The 18818-nt window shown below is 47.8% G+C and overlaps 1 protein-coding gene across 3 annotated transcripts in view; it reads left to right on the top strand.

The window, feature by feature from the left end:
- GLI3 (GLI family zinc finger 3) overlaps window positions 1-18818 on the top strand; it is a 687322-nt gene that overhangs the window by 13340 nt on the left and 655164 nt on the right. For all 3 annotated transcript variants that reach the window (XM_029589537.1, XM_029589535.1, XM_029589536.1), the window contains exon 2: window positions 3280-3442. In XM_029589537.1, coding sequence (XP_029445397.1) covers window positions 3319-3442 — 124 coding nt within the window. In that variant the 5' untranslated portion in view covers window positions 3280-3318. The remainder of the gene's footprint in view (window positions 1-3279; window positions 3443-18818) is intronic.

Genomic DNA, 18818 nt, shown 5'->3' with positions numbered 1-18818 from the left:
ATACGTGTTTACTACAAAATATGTAATTTCGGGGCAGAATGTGTGCGTTCTGTTTTTATATATCTATACTAGCCGTTAAGCCCGTAACAACGGGCTACATTAAAATGTTTTTTTCGGTCCATTTCCTTCCCCCTCCCCTCCCTCCCTCCTCCCCTCAGTCACTCCCCCTCTCTCAGCTAATTCACAACCTTTTCGGATGGCACAAACGGAAGATCTCCGGGAGAGGTCCCTCCCTCCATCGCTCGCGCCGCTGCCGCTACCGCTTCTCGCCGCCGCTACTGCTCCTCCCAGCGCCATTTTTGTTACAGGCAAGCTCTGACCAACGTGCTCGCCCGCGCATGCGCAGTAGAGCTGCTCTCTACTGCGCATTTGCGGCATGTCGGTCAAGCTTCATTTATCTAGTAGATATCTAACAGGCCGATTAAAAAAAAACCCGCAGGAGAGCCAGCGTTCCGCGTTGAGCACCCTCTCTCCCAACGCGCGCTCAGGCACCTCTCCTGGGTGCACGATTCTGTATTTAAATTAGGGCCCGCGCTAATAAGGAGGCGCTAGGGAAACTTGCGCGTCCCTAGCACCTCCTAATTAGTGGTCTGACAACCAATGCTTAATTTTACCTAAGTTGGTTTTCGAACCCGCTCATAGCCATGGCTTCGGAAAACGGACGCTGGCAAAATTGAGCATCCAATTTCGAATCTGCGGACTGGCAGGCTTGGCCACACATGTGGCTTGGCCGCACATGTGGCTTGGCCGCACATTTTACTTTCAGTATCCCGGGCGACTAACTAATAGGCTCATCAACGTGCATTGCATGTGATGAGCGCTATTAGTTTTCACGAGTGTGGATGTGCGTTTTCAAGGCACGATTACCCCTTACAGTATAAGGGGTAATAGACGCGCGTCGAAAACGCGCGGCCAAACAGGTGCTGTATGGTGCACTCGGCTGAGCGCACTGTACTGAATCGGCCTGTAAGTAAGTAAATGTATATATTTTTAAGAAATGCATGTTGCGTTCAGGATACTTTTTACATGAATGAGTTTGAAACCCAGAAGGAATGCATTTCAAAACACTTTTGTGGGAAAGGGAAATGAACACTGAGATGTAAATTGCAACCTAGGCTAAAAAAGAAACATCTATCATTCCCCTATTTTTATCTGAGGCGTGCTGATTTCTGTTGTTAGGCCTACTTTTAGTGCTTACAAAACCTGCTAGGCAGTTCTGTAGGTCACTGTTTCTGAGCGTGTTTGCTTTGTATTGAATGTTGAGTAACTGAGCAAAGCTTACTGTTAGCAGACTGCAGCGTATCCGGTTAAGCTGTAGACCATGACGAGGAAATAACTACGGACAGTATTTCCCGTTCAAAATCATTGTCATTTTTTTTTTCTCTTATGTTGTGTTGGATAATAGAAAGCTGCAGCACACTGTATCATCTGCAGATTCGCAGGAATATTTGGTGTATTTAAGGAACGTGAGAATCCTATGGCTAAAGAAATGCAGATAGATTTTGACAAATGTGAGAATTTTTCTAAGGTAAATAGATAAAGGCACTGACAGAAGCTTGAGGTGATTTAAGGTCAACCTGTGTGAAGTCATTGGCTCTGGTGCCAGTATCAGTACAGTGCAGATGGGTACTTCCCTAGTAATGACAAGGACTGGGGGGGGGGGGGGGGGGGGAGTTTCTTGAACTGCTTTCTCTCTCTCTACTCACCCCTTGTCCTGTTTTTCTTATAAAGTTTTGGTTTGTGGCCCAGTAACCAGAGCACTTGCAGTTTTGCCCAGTTTAATCAAGTGGTCCCTCCCCTCAGCTAAACCCCACATATTAACTCTCCTGTGGGACTTTAAATAAATCTTATCCCTTGTTCCCTTGTTTGTAGTAGATTGTTTAGAATTGCAGAGAACTGTTTAAACCAGCTGAAAATGTCCATCAGTCTAGGTTTCAATTTGGGCTCTGAGAGTATACTATTACTCAAACTTCTTGTTAAGAACGGAGTATCACATTTATCCACCCTGCCAGCTTTTTCTTATATAAATTCTCAAGAAGCCTCATTCCTTGCAGCTTTATTCAGTTTCCCCTTCCTCAGTTATTCCTGCCTATAATCTACCCATTTTCCCGATCATGACCTCCCCGTTAACTTAAAGATTTTAATTTTTTGTCTGCGTTTGTTTGTCCACACCACATCTTTACAGACCCCACCGCTCCTTCACAGAAACATCTAAATTCTCAGCAGCAGGGCACTGAAGTGTTCCTATATTTTGTTGTGTAGTAGAACAGTGCCACCAGCTATCACTGGCAATTTCCGCACATGTACTTTTCTCCTCTTGTAGTTGTAGTTTTTTTTTTTTTTTTGCAAATATGTCCTTCTGACATACACGTTTTTTTGTAAAAGTTAAAGTTAAAACTGAGAGAAGTATGCACTTAGGATCAGATTTTACAACCTGTGCGCGTGGGGTACATCTGTGCTCAGCCGCGCGCAGGTTATAAAATCCGGGGTCGGGGTGCACACTTGTGGCTTTCCCTGAAATTTCCTTCCGCTCCCTCCCACCTTCCCCTCCTTTCCCCTATCTAACTCACCCCCCAGCCCTACCTAAATCCCCCCCTACCTTTATTTCAGGATTTACGGCTACCGGCTCCCCCTTCCCGCCCCTTTTTCAAACCCCCGGGACATACGCTCGTCGCCAAGCCTATGCAAAATAGGCTCGGCGCGCGCAGGAGCAGGTTACACGCCTTAACCCTTTGAAAATCTGCCCCTTACTGGGCAAGATAGGCCTGGAAGGGAGGGGGCAAGGGGAGGTTTGCAGTCCCCGTTTGTGAATTAGTACATTTTTCAGAATTCCGGGTACAATGCCTGGGTTCTGCCACAAAGTTCTGAGCTTAGTAAAATGCCTTTGCAAGCTCAAAAAAGTAAAAAAAAAAAAAAAAAAAAAAAGGTGAAATGTTTCATGCCCTGCTTAGTCTTTTTTATAAACTGAAATGAGCTTTTTTTGCAATTAAAGCACTTGGAAGGCCTATGCTGTAGATGCTGTTGAAAGAAAGCAAGCAGGCTTGGGATTTTGAACTAAGTGTATTTCCATAAGTTCCTTCTGTGTTCTGATGGGCCCCATGGAACTGCCAATAGGGCTGTGTTGCAAACCCTTCTTCTTCTGGTTAAAAGCAACAAGATGCGAATTGCCCTGTGGCAGGATTTTCTTTTTTGTTTTGTTTTGTTTTGACTTGAGCTTCTAAGGCATCTGCAGTTCATAGAATGTCTCTCTCTCTCTCTCTTTTTTTTTTTTTCATTCAGGTATTAGGATCCAGAGAGCAGAAGTAATGAGAAATCATCATGGAGGCCCAGTCTCACAGCTCCACCACCACTGAGAAGAAAAAAGTTGAGAATTCCATGGTGAAAGGCTCCACTCGATCAGATGTCAGCGAGAAGGCAGTTGCCTCAAGCACAACTTCCAATGGTGAGTAACAGGGATTTGCTTGCTGCTTAATTTTTTTTTTTTTTTTTTTTTTTTGCTGTCCACTGCATTCCTTATCTATTGAGCATGTGCAGGTTGGATCAGTGCATGTTGAAGAAAGGCTGAAGAAAGCAAACATGGATGAAATGTAGCGGGGGTGGGATGGGGGAATTTATGGATCCCCCCATCTCCCACCCTGTTTTGGTTTCCAATGTACTGTTTTATTCCTCTTTTGATAGCCTTGTCTGATTTGAGCAGTTGCATGCAGTTTGTTGTGCAAAGATTTCTGAGCTGGCTTCTTAAGAAATTGCTATGAGCACGATGCAGAATTCAGTATCCTTCAAAGTTTTGTATGTAAGGATGTTTTACAGTATTCGGTGGTTAGGAAGACATATCTATGCCTTAGTTAAAGATGGTACATAAAGGGAAATAGGAGTATTGTGGGCACAGATTACATAAGCTGTGCTCATATATTCCTTATTTTCCTTTACCTTTCCACCCCCACTGAGGCTCGATCGTGGTTCCCTTCCCTACGGGCCGATACAGTAAACCACGCGGGAGAGCGGGCGAGCGCCCGCTCTCCTGTGCGCGCGATTCAGTAACAATTTATTTAAATTAGGGCCCGCGGTAAAAAGAAGCGCTATGGACACTAGTGCGTCCCTAGCGCCTCTTTTTGGACAGGAGCGGTGGCTGTCAGCGGGTTTGACAGCTGATGCTCAATTTTGCCGGCGTTGGTTCTCAAACCCGCTGACATCCACGGGTTCGGAAACCGGACGCCGGCAAAATTGAGCGTCCGGTTTTCAACCTGCAAGCCGCGGGCCCATTTTAACATTTCTTTTTAACTTTTTTTTAACTTTTGGGGCCTCCGACTTAATATCGCTATGATATTAAGTCGGAGGGTGTACAGAAAAGCAGTTTTTACTGCTTTTCTGTGCACTTCCCCTGCGCCGGCAGAAATTAACGCCTACCTTTGGATAGGCGCTAATTTCTGAAAGTAAAATGTGCGGCTTGGCTGCACATTTTACTTTCTGTATCCCGCGCGCATACCTAATAGGGCCATGCATTTGCATGTTACAGACGCTATTAGTCTCGGGGGGGGGGGGGGTTGGGCACGCATTTTCGATGCGCTATTACCCCTTACTGAATAAGGGGTAAATCTAGCGCGTCGAAAACGTGCTTCCAAATGCCGGCTAACAGTGCGCTCTGCCAGAGTGCACTGTACTGTATCGGCCTGCTAGTTGGGTGCTGGAAGGGAAGTCGTCATCTTCAGTGCCGTTTCGTATCAGCAGGTGCTATACTAGCAGCTAGAGTAATCCTACCTTCTTTCTTCTGAGATGCTAGCACAGTGGTCTTCAATTCTAGTCCTTGAAGGCTTATGAATGTGTTAGGTTTCAGGGTATCCCTATTGAATATGCAGGCTCTAGATCTGCAGACAAGTGAGGCAGTGTGCATGCAAAATCCCTCTCATGCATATTCATTAGGGACATCCTGAAACCTAACCCGTTTCGTGGCCCTCAAGGACTGTAAGTGAAACGGGTCAGGTTTCAGGATGTCCCTAATGAATATGCATGGCATGAGAGAGATCTTGCATGCACACTGGCTAGCATGTATACAAATCTATTGCCTGAGTTTTCATTAGGGATATCCTGAAAATCTGACCCGTTTGCGGCCCTCAAGGACTGAAAATGAATACTGCTACCCTAGCACATCACCTCCGTGACGTGCCCAGAGCCTACTGAAACTGCTCCGTGAGAGAGGGAGCACTTGGCTCAGAGGACTGCAGCAGAGCCACAGGACCAGCCTCCCAAAATGCCTGGAAAATAAGGTTCAAAAAAATCAATCAATACAAAGATTTTGGACTCACTTTTTATTAAGACTGATCACCGATTCTTAAGCTGTCAGTGAGTGCTACCTCCAAAATGTTTGTTTTAAAGTCGGGATGATTTGGAATTTGCAAACTAGTGATTGAAATTTGTATATATGCCTTGGTGCAGGGATTTTCAACCCATTCCTTGGGACACACCCAGCTGGTCGTGTTTTCAGGATATCCACAATGAATACACTTGAGATTGATGTACATGCACTGCCTCCATTGTATACAGCCTTCTCACAGGACAAGCAGGATGGTTGTCCTCACAAATGGGTGACATCGAGGATGGAGCCCACCACGGAAAACTTCTGTCAAAGTTTAACAGAACTTTGACTGGCCCCTACTGGGCATGCCCAGCAAGGCACTGACCCTGCAGCCAGCAGGGGTCTCCCTTCAGTCTTCTTTTTTCCGCGCAGCAGTTGCCACGCGGTGAAAGGAGCTCTCTACCACGTTCCTGACAGGAATTCGGTTTTTCTTTCCGAAGAAAATTTTGCCCCTCAGGGGTCTCCCTTCGACAACTTTTTCTCATCTTCGCGGAAACCGGTAAGTTTTTTGCCGTTTTTTCATCGACTGCCGTCGATTTTGGCCCTTGAAGCCTATTGGCACTTACCGATCCCGCGGCTAAATTTGGCCTTAGGCCATGGCGACGGGGTTCCGTCGTTGTCCGGACTGTACCCGGACTATGTCAATCACAGACCCCCATAGGGTTTGTGTATTGTGTTTGGGTAGTGAGCATGATGTCCTGACTTGCACCAAATGTGCCTTAATGACACCTAAGGGTCGCAAAGCCAGGATGGAGAAGATGGGGCTCCTCTTCCATGCACCCACCCCAACGCCATCGATAGCATCGACGTCATCGGAACCGGCACCGTCGAAGTTGCACCACCATCGTCAACCCTCCGGTGACCGTCCACCATCGATGACTTCTCGGCCGTCGACTCCTGTTCCCTCTCCGGATGGGCGAGGAGATCGAAAGGACAAGCATCGCCATCGATGGCACAAGTCTCGGCCCGTCGAGGATCCACAGTCATCGACCTCTGAACTGGCCGAGCCACCGACTAAGAGGCCTCGATCAGACTTGGCACCGTCCACGTCTCGTTCGCAGGCATCGAGGAAACCCTCACCCTCTCGGGGTGTGGGAGCCGTGATCCCACCGGTTACGGTGGTCCCTCCGGCTCTTCCTCAGCCTCCCTCTCCCGTCGAGCCGGGTATTGTTACCCCTGGTCTCCGGGCAGAACTGGACCGGCTGGTCCAGGAGGCCATCGAGAAAGCGATGCAAAGGTTCCAACCTCCACCGTCTCCGGCACCGATTCCGGCACCGATTCCGGCACCGACCCCGGCACCGACTCCGCCACCGAGGAGGGAACCGGCCACCGAGCCTCTGGTGGAAGCGCTGGCACCGCTACTACACCGTATGGAAGCACTTGTACAAGCCCTTCCATCGATGATCCAAGTAGCACCGATAACTCCACCGTCTCCGACAGGATTCTCATCGGCAGGAGAAACACCGTTTCTGATTCCCCCTTCCGGGGTGGTCCCATCGGTGCCTTCTCGCATATCTCCACCGATTTATCCTTCGGCTCCATCGATTCCGAAACCGGCACCGATTCCATCGGCAACCCCGAAACCCTCGATGCCATTCCCAGTACCGATTGCAGCACCGGTTCCTTCAAGGTTTCATTCGATGCCTTCGGATCCTCAACCAGGTCCTTCAGGGCTTCAACCCCCACATGATCCCTACGATACCTGGGGTGATGATACATCTTCTGACACAGATCTACCTTCTCCACCATCTCCTACAGAGAGTAGAAAAAGATCTCCTCCAGAGGATCTCTCCTTTATAAATTTTGTAAAGGAGATGTCAGAACTTGTACCCTTTCAGCTGCAATCTGAGACCGATGACAGACACCAGATGATGGAACTGCTTCAATTTTTGGATGCTCCAAAAATCATCGCTTCCATCCCCATTCACCAGGTCTTTCTGGATCTTTTAAAGAAAAACTGGGAGTCTCCTTCATCTGTCTCACCAGTGAACAAGAAAGCTGACTCCACATACCTCGTCCAGTCAGCACCAGGCTTTCAAAAGCCTCAACTGGATCATCGCTCTGTTATGGTTGAGTCCGCACAAAGAAAGGCCAAGCGTCTAAAGCCACACTCTTCCACCCCACCTGTCAAGGACAATAAATTCCTGGATAGTGTGGGCTGGAAAGTGTACCATGGAGCTATGTTGATTTCACGCATAGCTTCATATCAACTTTACATGACTCAATACAACAGAGCCATCCTTAAACAGATGCAAGACTACGCTGATACATTACCTGACCAATACCAGCCACAGCTTCAGGCCCTTCTTAACAAAGGGTTTGAAGCTGGGAAGCACGAGATCAGAACAGCTTATGACATCTTCGATGCTTCCACAAAAGTTTCAGCTACTGCTATCTCGGCCAGACGTTGGGCTTGGTTAAAGTCATCCAACCTTCGCCCAGAGGTCCAGGATCGTTTAGCGGATTTACCCTGCTTAGGGGACAATTTGTTTGGAGAACAAATTCAGCAAATTGTAGCTGAGTTAAAAGATCACCACGAGACGCTGAAACAACTTTCTTCTGTTCCGTCTGAGGTTTCCTCCAAACAACCACTTAAGAAAGACTCTAAAAGGTCGTTCTTTCGGCCACGTCATTACTATCCTCCATCGGCCAGGCCTCGTCCAGCTCGATCCTCTACCAGACCTCAGCCACGTCAGCCTAGGAAACAAAGGCCTACTGTAGCCCCTCCTCCTGGGCCTGCGGCTGGCCTTTGACTCCCCTGTAGGGAGCACGTGCCAAACCCCTCTTCCAGACATCCCTGTAGGAGGTCGACTGTACCATTTTTTACAAGCTTGGCTGCAGATCACCACAGATCAGTGGGTGCTAGCAATTATCGCACAGGGTTACCACCTCAACTTCATAACTCTTCCGGCAGACTCCCCGCCTCTTCAAGCGTGGAGTCTAACCACCCATTTGGCTCAATTACAACAGGAAGTATCTCTTCTTCTACAATCAAATGCTATAGAACCCGTCCCTCCCTCTCAGCGAGGGAAGGGATTCTATTCCAGATACTTCCTACTACCAAAGAAATCAGGGGGACTACGTCCCATTTTGGACCTTCGAGCCCTCAACAAATACCTTCAAAAAGAAAAATTCAAGATGGTAACCCTGGGCGCACTGCTCCCTCTGCTACAAAAGGGGGATTGGCTGTGCTCTCTCGACCTAAAGGACGCTTATACTCACATAGCGATCGCACAATCCCATCGCAAGTATCTGCGATTTCTGGTAGGCCGCGACCATTATCAATACCGGGTATTGCCTTTCGGTCTGGCATCTGCTCCACGAGTCTTTACCAAATGTCTCGTAGTGGTAGCAGCATTCCTACGGAAGGAAGGTGTCCACGTCTACCCCTACCTGGACGATTGGCTAATCAGGGCCTCCACCCAACAGATTGCTCAATCCTCCCTCAAATTGACAATTCAAACACTCCTTTCCTTAGGGTTTCTTGTCAATTACGAGAAATCTTGCTTAGTCCCATCTCAAACCTTATCCTTCATTGGGGCAGACTTGGACACCTTACAGGCAAAGGCTTACCTTCCTCATCAGAGGGTTCATACCCTAATATCCCTGGCTCGCCAGCTCCAGTCTCAACACACTGCCACGGCTCGCAAATTCCTCATTCTCTTAGGACACATGGCATCCTCGGTTCAAGTCACTCCTATGACCCGACTAGCCATGAGAGTAACACAATGGACTCTACGACACCAATGGATTCAAGCTTTTCAGCCTCTGTCCTCCATAGTCACTGTTACACAAGCGCTGCGCCTGTCTTTAACCTGGTGGACGACTCAGGTCAACCTCCTTCAGGGCTTACCTTTTCTCCCACCGGATCCGCAAGTAATCCTAACCACCGATGCTTCTCACATCGGTTGGGGAGCCCATGTGGACAACTTCCAAACCCAAGGGTTATGGTCAAAAGAGGAAGCCGAACACCAGATAAATTTCCTGGAACTTCGAGCAATCCGCTATGCGCTCAGATCTTTCAAAGATCATCTATTCCATCAGATAATCTTAATCCAGACGGACAACCAAGTGGCCATGTGGTACATAAACAAGCAGGGAGGCACAGGATCCTTCCTTCTGTGTCAGGAGGCTGCGCAGATTTGGGCGGAAGCCCTCTCCCACTCTATGTACCTCAGGGCCACTTACCTGCCGGGAGTAGACAATGTATTGGCAGACCAGCTGAGCCGTGTCTTCCAACCACACGAGTGGTCACTCAACCCTCTCGTAGCGACCTCTCTGTTTCGAAAGTGGGGTTTTCCCCGCATAGACCTCTTTGCGTCCCCTCAGAACCACAAAGTGGACAATTATTGCTCTCTCATTCGGAGCCAGCACTCTCAGCCGAGAGATGCATTCTCCCTCAAGTGGACGACCGGTCTGCTCTATGCATTCCCTCCACTTCCTCTTGTGTCAAAGACTCTCGTGAAGCTACGCCAGGACGGAGGAACCATGATCCTGATAGTACCTTACTGGCCACGCCAAGTATGGTTTCCCATACTCCAGGATCTCTCCATCCGCAGGCACATTCCTCTGGGAAAGGACCCGCATCTGCTCACTCAAAACGACGGATGCCTCCTCCATCCCAACCTCCAAGCCTTGTCCCCGACGACATGGATGTTGAAAGGTTAGTTCTTCAACCATTTAACCTTTCAGATTCCGTTTCTTGTGTCCTGATAGCTTCACGAAAGCCTTCCACAAGAAGATCTTACTCATACAAATGGAAAAGGTACACATCATGGTGCACTTCTCAGTCCCTTGATCCCCTTTCCTGTCCAATCTCTAAATTCTTGGACTATTTATGGCATCTCTCTGAATCAGGTCTTAAAACCTCTTCTATAAGAATGCATGTCAGTGCGGTAGCCGCCTTCCATAAAGGTATTGGGGGTAGTCCTATTTCAGTACAACCCCTGGTCACACGTTTCCTTAAGGGCTTGCTCCATCTCAAGCCACCCTTGCGTCCTCCGGCCCCATCCTGGGACCTTAACCTGGTTCTTGGTCGTCTCATGAAACCACCTTTCGAACCTCTGCACTCCTGTGACTTGAAATATCTCACTTGGAAAGTGTTATTCCTTTTGGCTGTTACTTCAGCTCGCAGGGTTAGTGAATTACAGGCCCTAGTTACCTATCCGCCTTACACTAAGCTCCTGCAGGACCGGGCGGTACTCTGCACTCACCCTAAATTTTTGCCTAAGGTAGTTTCGGAGTTTCATATCAATCAATCTATCGTACTACCTATCTTTTTTCCTAGGCCCCACTCCAACTCTGGAGAACAGACTCTGCATACCCTGGACTGTAAACGGGCTCTAGCTTTTTACCTAGACCGTACAGTTTCTCACAGGAAGAGCACTCAATTATTCGTCTCTTTCCATCTTAACAAGTTAGGACAACCTGTGGGTAAGCAGGCTCTTTCCTCCTGGTTGGCGGACTGCATCTCTTTCTGCTATCAGCAAGCTGGCATTCCCTTTCAAGACCGTGTTAAAGCACACTCTGTGAGGGCCATGGCGACGTCAGTGGCACACCTTCGATTAGTGCCGCTTCTGGACATCTGCAAAGCTGCAACCTGGAGTTCTCTCCATACCTTTGCAGCCCACTATTGTTTGGACAAAGCTGGAAGACAGGACTCCATCTTCGGCCAATCTGTCTTGCGTAACCTTTTTCCAACCTGACGTACCAACACCCTTCCACCTGCCCGGTAGGGTGCGGATGCCCTTTCCCAAATTACACCCCAGTTGTTGTGCCTGTTGCACGCCGTTGGGTACATTTGGTGCAAGTCAGGTCATCCTCAGCTCGGTACTCACCCATTTGTGAGGACAACCATCCTGCTTGTCCTGTGAGAAAGCAAATGTTGCTTACCTGATGTAACAGGTGTTCTCACAGGACAGCAGGATGTTAGTCCTCACGAAACCCGCCCGCCACCCCGCGGTGTTGGGTTCGTTTTATTTTTACTTTTTAGGCACTGCCTGTAGCTTTGAAAATCAGACTGAAGGGAGACCCCTGCTGGCTGCAGGGTCAGTGCCTTGCTGGGCATGCCCAGTAGGGGCCAGTCAAAGTTCTGTTAAACTTTGACAGAACTTTTCCGTGGTGGGCTCCATCCTCGATGTCACCCATTTGTGAGGACTAACATCCTGCTGTCCTGTGAGAACACCTGTTACATCAGGTAAGCAACATTTGCTAAATCTAATGAATATTCATCAGAGATATCCTGAAAACACAACTGGCTGGGTGTGTCCTAAGGAATGGGCTGAGAATCCCTGCCTTAGGGAGGCAAATTTTTATTATATATATATATTTTTTTTTTTTTCACTTTTGTTTTTGAATTTTCAAGAGCAGTAGCAGCCAAAGCTCCAATTTATAAATCACTACTTTTATTTTGTTTCTATGATGTTTTAAAGCAAAATGAGATTTCTACATGGGTCTCTGATGAGGGTCACACAAACTGAATCCCAGCTTTCTTAGAATTCATTACCTTAACAATGACAAAGTAGGAGGAATTTTTGAAAAACTCTAAATTCTAATATTTCCCCAGGAATGAAATTTAAAAGACGGCCTTTGGTGGTTCAGTGGCAGTATTGTGTATAGCCCTGTACAAAACCTGGATTTGATTTCTGAGCCAGAGCTTGGCACAGAATGCTGCAAAGGCAGTGTCGATAGCCCACTGGTAGGGAGTCTCAGCCATCGCTCAATGCAACATCTAGGGGACAATATTCAGCCAGTGGCTGGATTGTAAAGTTAGCCAGGCAAACTTATCCAGCTAACTTTGGCAGGATATTCAGAGGCACAGCTACAGCACTGAAGATACCCGTCTTAAAGATAATTGGGTAATTTTATCTGACCAACTTTAGGACTATTCTATGGCATGACCACAGTTAGCCAGAAAACTTAACTCCGCCCTGTATCGCCCACAGAACATCCCTACGTTATCTGGCTAAAATTCAGCTGAAGAAGTACCCCAATTTTTGAAAAGTCGGCACTTAGCCAGATAACTCACAAGGTATCTGGCTAAATGCCTTTGAATATAGCCCCCCCCCCCCCCCGGTGACCGGGCTCCAGGTCCATATTACCGCATAGTGGAGAGATCTGTGTAAAGCATAAATATAGTGCGAGTAGCCTAGAAAATGAATCAGTGAAGGAGATTTTTAGAAATGGGTACGGTGACCATAATAAAGGACAGAGAGTCTCTTTATTCCAAGAAAGTATGGAAAATGCAAGAAATCCGTAATATATCAGGCTTGGTAGTGTGTCCATCAGTGCTTGCACATGTTCCCCAGCCTCTCTGACCGCCTTGGAGGCTCAAACACGCCGTACAGCGGCCAAGTCACAACACCAGCTACAAGAGGTACTCCTGGGGGAATTCAGCGCTACTGCGGAATGCAGATTTTACGCAGAATTCCTCCCTCACCTTGCCGATTTCCTCCCTCGCTGGAAGACTATTCAAAACCAGAAGGACAGCGGCCATCGTGGGACAGGCAGAAAATAGCAGAGGAGACCCTGGCATGCCGGGAACGGAGCGCGTTGAAGATGAAGGTCCAGCGCACTGGGCCTTCATCTTCGCCACGAATGGAGCATGTGTCATGGGACACGCTTCGTTCGCGGCATGCCGGGGTCTCCGCTGCTATTTTCTGCTCAAGGCGAAAATGGAAGGCCCCCGTGTATTGCGAACGGTGCTCCGGGCCTTTATCTTCGCCGCGAACGGTGCGCCGGGCCTTCATCTTCGCTGCGAACGGCGCGGATCCTGCGGCATGCCGGTGAGAGGGAATGTGTGTGTGAAAGAGGGGCGTGACAGAGAGCATGGTTGATAAGAGGAGGGTGGGGAGGGTAAGAGAGAGTGGGTGGGGGGGATGCTTAAGTGTGGGTTTCAGAGAGAAGGAGCCTATATAAGGGGAGGGGGATACCGGTGAGAGAGAATGTATGTGTGAGAGAGGAGAGGGGGGTGTGGGGGAGTGCGAGAGACAGCTTGGTAAATAAACTTTGGCAGCTCTGGCTTTAGCAAATGTGCCTCCACGTCCCTTGCCCTGGGTGAAAACAATTTAGTTTTTCCTTTTGAGCTAACGCTTCCATACAAGAGCATATGTGCCAATAAAAAGGCTCGCCGCCCGGGCGTAAAAAGGTACAGTTGCTAGTAAAATATATTAAGGTGATTAGGAGAACCAGAAGTAAGAGCAGAAAGGGATGCAACAAAACCAGGTAACAACCAGTTTTGATATTTTGAAGGTCTAGCCAATACTGTTATTTAATGCAAAGAAGAACAAACTGAGTGAGTTTTGCATCTTGCCGGTCTGATAGGCAAGTAGACACCATTAAACCATGTTTCTCTTCTGTGATAGTGCTAGCTTTCTTGCTAGCTCCACTTTCTAGCTATGCCCCTGCATTAGAAGCGGTTTTGTTTATCAGCACTTTACTATATTTTTTTTGTGTCCAGGCTAGAGTCACCACCCACTTCAGGTCATAGGGTAACAGATGAATTGGTCTTGACTTTTCAGCTCCTCTGCATATTTTTCTTTTCTTTCACATTGAGAAACTTCTGTGATATTCTGTAGGAGCCACTGATAAACCAAGTCTGACTCAGCTGTTCCTTTATGTCCTGGAGCCAGGTAATTCTTATTGAAAAAAAGCTTTCCTATGCTTAGGGCATCCCTTTAATATGGAATGCTTTGGTTTTATTGCATCCAGTAGAGTCTGGTTTTTGTGAACACTCCCAAATCTCTCTCTCTCTCATATTCCTCTCCGTGAGTACCTTTAATTATACTTAGATGCTTAGTTTAGTTATATGCAATGCACATATTGCTATGCATGCAGGGTAGCTGAAGAATTGACCTTCCAAGGATGTGGCAACCACATGAGATACTGTGAGTCTTAAAGTCAAACACAGTGTACGAATCAGCAATTCCCTGAAAGCATGATCATAGTCAGGTATACACACTGCTTGAAGTTTTTTTTTTTTTTTTTCAAAGCATCTTTATCAGGAAACAGTGCCAGAAGGATTCAAAGCAGGGATGACTGTAAGGAAGGAGTCTTGTGGCCACTCCCCCAGTGATGTGGTGGATTGGCTAATAGAGGTTGCTGGTAATTGGAAAGGTGTTCTTAGCAGCTGGAAGGCTACTTAATCATCTTGATCAAGCAAATCTCCTGCGCTTTACAGCCAGGCCCTAAACCTTCCTTTCATGCATACAGGTTTGCAGTCATGTAGCAAGTACTTTGAATTCTGTACTGTCATTACCTTGTTTCCTGTCTTCAAGTGGGCCCAGCTAAGGCCCTTCCACCAGTACAGTAGACTATCAGAGACAGCTTGCTTCTAAAGCCAGACCTGTCCATCCTCCGCCCCATGGCAGTCTCCTCCTGGAAGTACTCTTCCCCCCTCTCCCCTTTGGGCAGGACAGTTGATATGGACGAGAGCTGGAAATGGAGCATGGCCCCAGTAGTCTTGGTGGATCAGAAAATGGCTTTAACTTGTACTGCTGTTTTCCTGCTGAGTTGACAGTATGTGTGAGACAGCTATTAAGGATCCTGTTCTAAAAGGGCTAGCCACCATTATCTGGCTTAGCTTTCTGTCATTAAACATCTACTCACTGATTTCCAAACAGATTACCTACATGCATAATTTATACATTTAAAGAACTGCAAATCTTTTACTTTAGGAAATTATTCAGCCAAAAGTAAAAATGCTTCAGCTTGATTTATTGAGTGTAATGTACTTACAAATGTTTTTTATAGGGTGTATATTGACTTGCAGGTGTGTAGTAGTGGTGGTGAGGTAGGGGTGGGTGTAGTTAAGTGAGTAACAGGTGGTACCAGGAATTCTATGAGTATGTGTGAGTTTTAATTTGCTGCTCCCCCCCTGCACCATGATCTCAAGCAGTTGCCCTCTGACATGATGTATATTGTGTATAAATAGCAGATACACCTGCTATTTCAGTATTTGCTGCTTAATTCATTTCCATGCGGTTTGTGTGTTTGTAAGGAATAGAAGCATCTGTTATAAGGATAAGAGTGGTGACTCCTTTGACTTCCTTACAATTGCTTACATTTTCTTGGCAGAATTCACAATCAAGAGCGCAAGTAAGTGGCCATGGGCATGGCACTTTTACTATATCCAAGAAATGTTAAGTGAAAGTGCTCTGTCACCCATAGGAGGACACCGCAAGGATCCAGGAATGTAGTATAAATCAGACGAGGGACCAGAGTGCTGAAAATATTAACAGTATCTAGCAATTAATGGAATAAGAGCAGTTATTTTCTGTTTTACCGACTACTATCATTGCACCATAAAATCTTGTTGTATGTAGGAGGTGCTTGCACCTGTAAGACCATAAACATATTTGATCTTCACTGTAAGCAGTATCAGTTTTTCTCACAGGACAAGCAGGATGGTAGTCCTCACATATGGGTGACATCACAGGATGGAGCCCAATTCACGGAACAGTTTTGTCAAAATTTCTAGAACTTTGACTGGCACCTACTGGGCATGCCAAGCATGGCACTAATCCTGCAGCCAACAGGGGTCCCCCTTCAGTCTTCTTTTTTCTGTGCAGCAGTAACCACGTGGTTAAGGAGCTCCGCAGAGATTCCTGACAGGAATTTTCCTCACGGAATTACTGAAAACTTTCTTACCCCACAGGGGTCCCTCCTTCAACGTTTTCAAGCCGCGGTACTCTGGTAAGTTTTTTACCCATTTTCGGTCGATTCCCTTCGAGTTTGGCCCTCGCGGCCTACTGGCCGTCGATCGTACTGCGGCTCAAAATTTTCAAGGCCATGGCATCGGGGTTCCGTCGGTGCCCGAACTGTAACCGCACCATGTCCATAACAGACCCCCATAAGGTCTGTATAATATGTCTCGGATGTGAGCATGATGTCCTGACCTGCACCAAATGTGCCCTAATGACACCAAAAGGTTGTAAGGCCAGAATGTATAAGATGGAACTTCTCTTCCATGCTCAAACCCCGATGCTTTCTATTGCATCGATGTCATCAGAACCGGCACCGTCCACTTCGCGCCAGTATCGACCACCTGCCGGTGACCGTCCGGCATCGATGACTTCTTGGCCTTCAACTCCCTCTACTTCCCCTCAGGACCGAGGGGATCATAGAGAGCGACATCGCCATTGACATCAGAAGTCTCGGACCATCGAGGCAGCGAAATCATCAACCTCGCCATCGTCCAAGCCGCTGTCGAAGAAACCCCATCCACAAAAGGCACCAACCTTTTCTGCGACCGGGTCACCGAGGCAATCCTCACCCAAACGGGTATCGGGAGCCGCGACTCCGCCTTTAACGGTGGTCCCTCCGGCTATGCCTCTGCCTCCTTCTCCCCTTCCAGAGCTGGGGCTGATTGCTCCAGGTCTCTATGAAGAACTGGACCGGATGGTTCAGGAGGCCATTGACAAGACGATGCATTGACTACAAGTTCCTCCGGCACCGACACCGGTGCCAATCGTGGAACCGACCACTGACCCGATTCTGGCAGTGTTGGCCCCGCTCCCACTGCTCTCGAGGATGAAAGCACTTATTGCTGCTTTTCCACTGATGGATCCCGGGTCACCGATGGCTCCGGTGCCCTCTCCTCTTACTTTGTCATCGGGAGGAGAAACACCGTTCCGCATCCCTCCATCGGGAGTCTTACCGATGCCTCAGCCATCGATGCCGATGCGTCCGCCACCGATCCATCCATCGATGCCCTCAATGCCTTCATCGGTGCCTCCAGTTCCTCCTTCGATTCCTTCAGAGCCTAGACCTGGACCTTCAGGAATTCCACCGCTCTGTCCCCCTCTGGTTCCTAAAGGGGCAGGTGCTGATCCCGATGATACCTGGACTGATGATTCTTCACCAGACACCGATGACTTGCCTTCACCACCTTCTCCTACTGAAAGCAGGAAACGTTCTCCTCCAGACGACCTTTCCTTCATAAATTTTGTGAAGGAGATGTCTCAATTGGTTCCTTTCCAATTACAGACTGAACAAGATGACAGGCATCAAATGATGGAGCTGTTGCAATTCTTGGATGCTCCCAAGGAAATAACCTCCATCCCTATTCACCAGGTTCTTCTGGATCTCCTCAAAAAGAACTGGGAACACCCTGGCTCTGTTGCTCCAGTCAACAGGAAGTCTGACACCACTTATTTAGTACAGTCAGCCCCAGGTTTTCAAAAACTTCAGTTGGATCACCAATCTGTGGTTGTAGAATCGGCCCAAAAGAGGGCAAGGAGATAGAAACCCCACTCTTCCTTTCCCCCAGGCAAGAAGCAGAAATTTCTAGATGTCATTGGTCGCCGTGTCTTCCAGGGCTCAATGCTCATCTCACGAATTGCCTCTTATCAGTTCTATATGACCCAATACAACAGGGTCTTATTTAAGCAGATACAAGTATTGACAGACTCCCTGCCTCAACAGTTCCAAGATCAACTTCAAAAACTAGTGAACAAGGGCTTTGAGGCAGGCAAGCATGAGATAAGATCATCTTACGATATCTTTGACACTGCTACCAGGGTATCTGCAGCTGCTATTTCGGCAAGAAGATGGGCCTGGCTCAAGTCTTTGGATCTTCGCCCTGAAGTACAGGACAGATTATCCGACCTGCCCTCTGTAGGAGACAATCTGTTTGGCGAGCAGATTCAATGGAAGGTGGCGGAACTCAAGACCATCATGAGACCCTGAGACAGCACTCTGTGATGCCTTCTGAGTATTCCTCAAAACAGCCTCTCCGGAAGGACACTAAAAAGTAATTCTTCCGTCCAAAGAAATCCTACCCACCACCGTCTAGAACTCGTTCTACGAGACCTTTCCAAAAAACCCAGTCTCGTCAACTACAAAAACAAAAGCCTCAAGCAGCTCCTCAGCCGAGCCCTGCTTCTGGTTTTTGACTCCTGCATAGGGAGCAGCAGCCAGCTTCCACTGCCACAGATACCAGTGGGAGGTCGATGAGTGCCACCTGTTGTTGAAATGGCACAAATCACCTCAGACTAGTGGGTCCTTGCGATAATTGCTCAAGGTTATCATCTGAACTTTCTCTCCATTCCACCAGACTCCCCACCTGTACCGATTTGGAGAACATCCGACCACTCCATCCATCTGGAACAGGAGGTCTCCCTCCTCCTCCAGGCCAAAGCAATAGAACTAGTACCCTACTCTACTCTCAGCACGGCCTAGAGTACTCCGCACTCACCCTAAGTTCTTACCTAAGGTAGTATCGGAGTTTTATCTCAATCAATCCATTATACTACCTACCTTTTTTCCCAGGCCCCATTCCAGTCCAGGAGAGCAGGTTCTGCATACCCTTGACTGTAAACGGGCTCTAGCGTTCTACCTAGACCGTACAGCTGCCCACAGGAAAAGCACTCAATTGTTTGTCTCTTTCCATTCCATCAAATTGGGGCAGCCTGTGGGTAAGCAGACTCTCTCCTCCTGGTTAGCGGACTGCATATCCTTTTGCTAT

Source organism: Rhinatrema bivittatum, chromosome 2 (assembly GCF_901001135.1).
Source record: "Rhinatrema bivittatum chromosome 2, aRhiBiv1.1, whole genome shotgun sequence".
In the NCBI taxonomy this organism is placed as follows: Eukaryota; Metazoa; Chordata; class Amphibia; order Gymnophiona; family Rhinatrematidae; genus Rhinatrema; species Rhinatrema bivittatum.
This window is presented reverse-complemented; position numbering and strand designations above follow the sequence as displayed.